The sequence below is a fragment of the Furipterus horrens genome, unplaced genomic scaffold (assembly GCF_987537825.1).
Source record: "Furipterus horrens unplaced genomic scaffold, mFurHor1.1.pri manual_scaffold_10, whole genome shotgun sequence".
Lineage (NCBI taxonomy): Eukaryota > Metazoa > Chordata > Mammalia > Chiroptera > Furipteridae > Furipterus > Furipterus horrens.
Window position 1 is genome coordinate 73101947 of NW_028327180.1, and position 3858 is coordinate 73105804.

The 3858-nt window shown below is 47.2% G+C and overlaps 1 protein-coding gene across 1 annotated transcript; it reads right to left on the bottom strand.

Moving 5' to 3' along the window:
- Window positions 1-392: 392 nt before the first annotated feature.
- On the bottom strand, window positions 393-2961 carry LOC150000643 (protocadherin beta-7-like). Its single transcript, XM_090288154.1, has one exon. The coding sequence runs from the start codon at window positions 2959-2961 to the stop codon at window positions 571-573; it is 2391 nt and encodes a 796-aa protein (XP_090144280.1). The 3' UTR covers window positions 393-570.
- Window positions 2962-3858: the final 897 nt, after the last annotated feature.

The window sequence follows — 3858 nt, forward strand, 5'->3', positions numbered from 1 at the left end:
TCATAGCAAAATCCCAATGACATAAAGGTTTAGGAAAATACTTAGTTCTGCCATTTATTAGTTGGTGACATTAGTGAACTTACTGAACCTCTATAAATATCTATTTGCTTATTTCAAAAATACTTCTTCTCATAGGTTTACTTCTAAGATTAAAAGTGTTAAAAATAGTGTATGATGTACAGTAAGTGCTTTTTAAAAAGCTTTAAAAGATACTGTATAATCTGTGCTTCTAAAACTTAGGGTAGGTACACATCTATAGCACTGAAATCAACCAAGAAAATAAAAAAGCAGTAGAGTTAGAAGACAATGAACATTAGTTTACAACATCTCAAACAAGATTTGTCACATAATAGACTGTGCACAATGCATAATTGCTAGAGATAAATACACACTTATATTCCATGCTTTGTGGAGGATTCTTAGGGCTAAAGCTGGATCCACTTCTGTGTAAACTTATTCTGTAACTTTAAGAATACTTGAAATAATGTGAAAGCACTCTCCTACAGCAGCACAGGATACAGTTCTTAGGAATGTATTCACAGAAACAATACTCACACTTATTTTTCATTATCAGAAACCCAAATCATTTTGAAATGCAGGATATTCTTCCACTTCCCTCCCTATGCTCTGGGACTGCAGATTAGAAATAATCGGCTTCAGGAACTTGAACTCCCTATTGGCCCCTGGGTCACCCTTCAGATACACATTATACTGGTAGCTCTGGGACAGAGTCCCCGTGCCGCTGACGTCCAACAGGTGCGGTGGAAGGTGGGTCTCAGGAACCGAGCAGCCACCCACCAAGCCGGCCCTGCTCCGCCTGCACAGCCGCACCGCGATGAACGCCAGCACCGAGAAGAGGAAGAGCGACGACACCGACGCCAACGCGATGACCAGGTAGACGGTGAGCGGGTCGGCCTGGGCGCGGTCGGCCGCCGCTTCCGGCTGCGGCAGGTAGGGCTGCGAGAAGCCGTCCACCAGCAGCACGTGCAGCGTCACGCTGGCCGACAGCGGCGGCTCGCCATTGTCCTTGACCAGCACCACCAGCCTGTGCGTGGCCGCGTCGCGCTCGCTCAGCAGCCGCGCCGTGCGCACCTCGCCGTTGTGCGCCCACACGCCGAACAGCCCGGGCTCCGTGGCCTTGAGCAGCTGGAACGACAGCCAGGCGTTCTGGCCCGAGTCGCCGTCCACCGCCACCACCTTGCTCACCAGGTAGCCCGGCTCGGCCGCCCTGGGCACCAGCTCGGTGCAGGGCGCAGAGCCGTTCTGCAGCGGGTACAGCACGAAGGGCGAGTTGTCGTTGGCGTCCAGCACCTGCACGCGCACCAGCGCCTGGCTGCTCAGCGCGGGGGACCCGCGGTCTGTGGCGCCCACGCGGAACTCGAACGCCTGCAGGGCTTCGTAATCCAGCGCCCTCAGAGCGAACAGGTGTCCGTTGTCGGCGTCGATGGACACCAGCGAGACCAGGGTCGGGCTGGGGTCCTGGGGCGGCAGCAGCGAGTAGGTGACCTGGGCGTTGGTGCCCGCGTCTCTGTCTGTGGCGCTGACGCTGCCGATGTGCAGGGCGGGGCTGTTGTTTTCTCGAATGAAGAAGGTGTAGGATGTTTGGGTGAAGGTCGGGGCATTGTCGTTGACGTCGGAGACTAACACGGTTATGTTGTGCTGGGTTTTCAGCCTGGGAGTCCCCAAATCAGTGACAATGATGGTGATGTTGTACTCAGCTGTGGTCTCTCTGTCCAACGGTCTCTCTGTCACCAGGGTGTAGAAATTCTCTACTGATGGCTTCAGGAGGAAGGGGAGATCATCGTGGATGGAGCACACCATCTTTGCATTGTTACCTGAATCTTTGTCTCTAATCCTAAAAACAGCTATGATAGTCTCAGCTGAGTTTTCTGCAATTGAGGTAATAAGTGATGACATGAGCAGTTCTGGTGGATTATCATTTATATCTGTTACATGAACCACCACGGTACATTTTCCAGAAAGCCCTCCGCCGTCCTTGGCCTGAATAGTTAATGTGTAAGTTTGCATTTCTTCATAGTTTAATTCGGTCTTAAGATGAAGACTGCCAGATGTTGAATTGATTTGAAACGTTTTGAGAATTCTTTCAGTGGCATAAAAAAATGCGTAGACTATTTCTCCATTACTTCCGGTGTCTAAATCTCTAGCCGACACGGCAGCAACCAAAGAGCCAACGGGGCTGTTCTCCGGCACCTGTACCTTGTAGAGCGACTGTACAAATTCAGGGGCATTGTCATTTACGTCCAGAACTAGGATGTGTACCAGGGCAGTCCCAGATCTGGGCGGAGAGCCGCCATCCAAGGCGGTAAGTGTTAAACTGAGCTCAGGCACCTCCTCGCGATCTAGCACTCGATCCAGTACTAATTCGGGATAGATATTCCCCTCCCCACTATCATGCACATTAATATGGAAATAGGAATTGGTGCTGATGGTGTAGTTTCTCAAGTTGTTGTTTCCAACATCTGAATCCTGCGCCCTTTCTAGGAGAAATGCCACCCCTGGAGCAGTGCTTTCTAATATTTTCAAGGGAATCTCTCTATCTAGAAACATTGGAGAATGATCATTGATGTCTCTCACGCATAATTCAGCACGGAAAATCTGAAAAGGCTTTTCCAGTAACAACTGGAAAGGCAGTACGCAGGGCTCTGTGGGGCCGCACAGTTCCTCTCGGTCCAATTTCTCATTTAGCAGTAAATCACCAGAAAGCGGATTGAGTAGTAAAAATCCTGTGTTCTGATCTGAAATGATTCTAGATCCCCGAGCTGACAATGCCCCCACCCCCAACCTCAGGTCATTTGCTAGGTTGGTCAGAAAGGTGCCTCTCTCAGTTTCCTCAGCCACAAAATACCGAAGCGGTTCCGCACCAGCCCAAGACACTCCCAGAAATACATAAAGAAGTAGGACTTGCCTTTTCCGCACCGCACGCTCCACTCTGGTCTCCATTCTTTAATCAGTCTTTCTAAACCACTTTCACTCGGCCCCAAGCAGCTTTCCGAAATGTCAGCAGCCGAATTCTTATAAATGAGTTTATAATAACAATGCTTATAGGGAGGGAGCCCCACTTTCCCACTACTCCTATTACCACCGTTTCCTTTCCTCTGCCTTTCTGACTGGCCAGATTTTCTCTTAACACTGGAATCTGCAACATCCTTTGTGAGAGATTTTTCCCTCCTCTTTTTAGCCAGCAGCGCCACCTTGCGTTTTATGAATATTATTCCTGTTTTCAAGAATAGAACAAAAAAGATGGCGGATTAAAAGAAGAGCTGCTGGAGTGGTTTTATGTCCCCCGTGCTCTTTGCTGTTTCATTCCATCTTTTTCCTCAGATGGTCACAGTAATGCTAGTAAGTGCTTATATCGTCCTCCCCTCGTATAATCTGAATTTATAGACAAATAAATATGTTGTTTTCCTTAATATAGGGGCATGAAATTAAACTCTGAATCCCCATCAGGAGTAAAACCTAAGAAAAACTTCTCCTGATTTTAAAACTGATAGTGAAGACTATATAAGAAAATGAAGGCTTTATCAAGAAGTCAACCTCTATTTGTTAAATGCCTCACAATAATGCTGTTCATACTCCAGAGTGAAAGGTCTTTTTTCAGTTTCTTGTGAATTAAATAATCCTTCTGGTTTCAAGGTCTTCACTCTTTACCCATGATATTTTCTGGAACACATTCTGTCCCCAACCTTCATCCTTCACCCACTTTAAGTAATAATATAATTTATATTATTGTTAACATATAATTTCAATGGCCAGCATCTCCAAGGGTATGCAATGAATACTCTTAAAATTAACAATAGCAACTAGATCATTCTTAGTTTTGTGGAACTGCTCCTAATA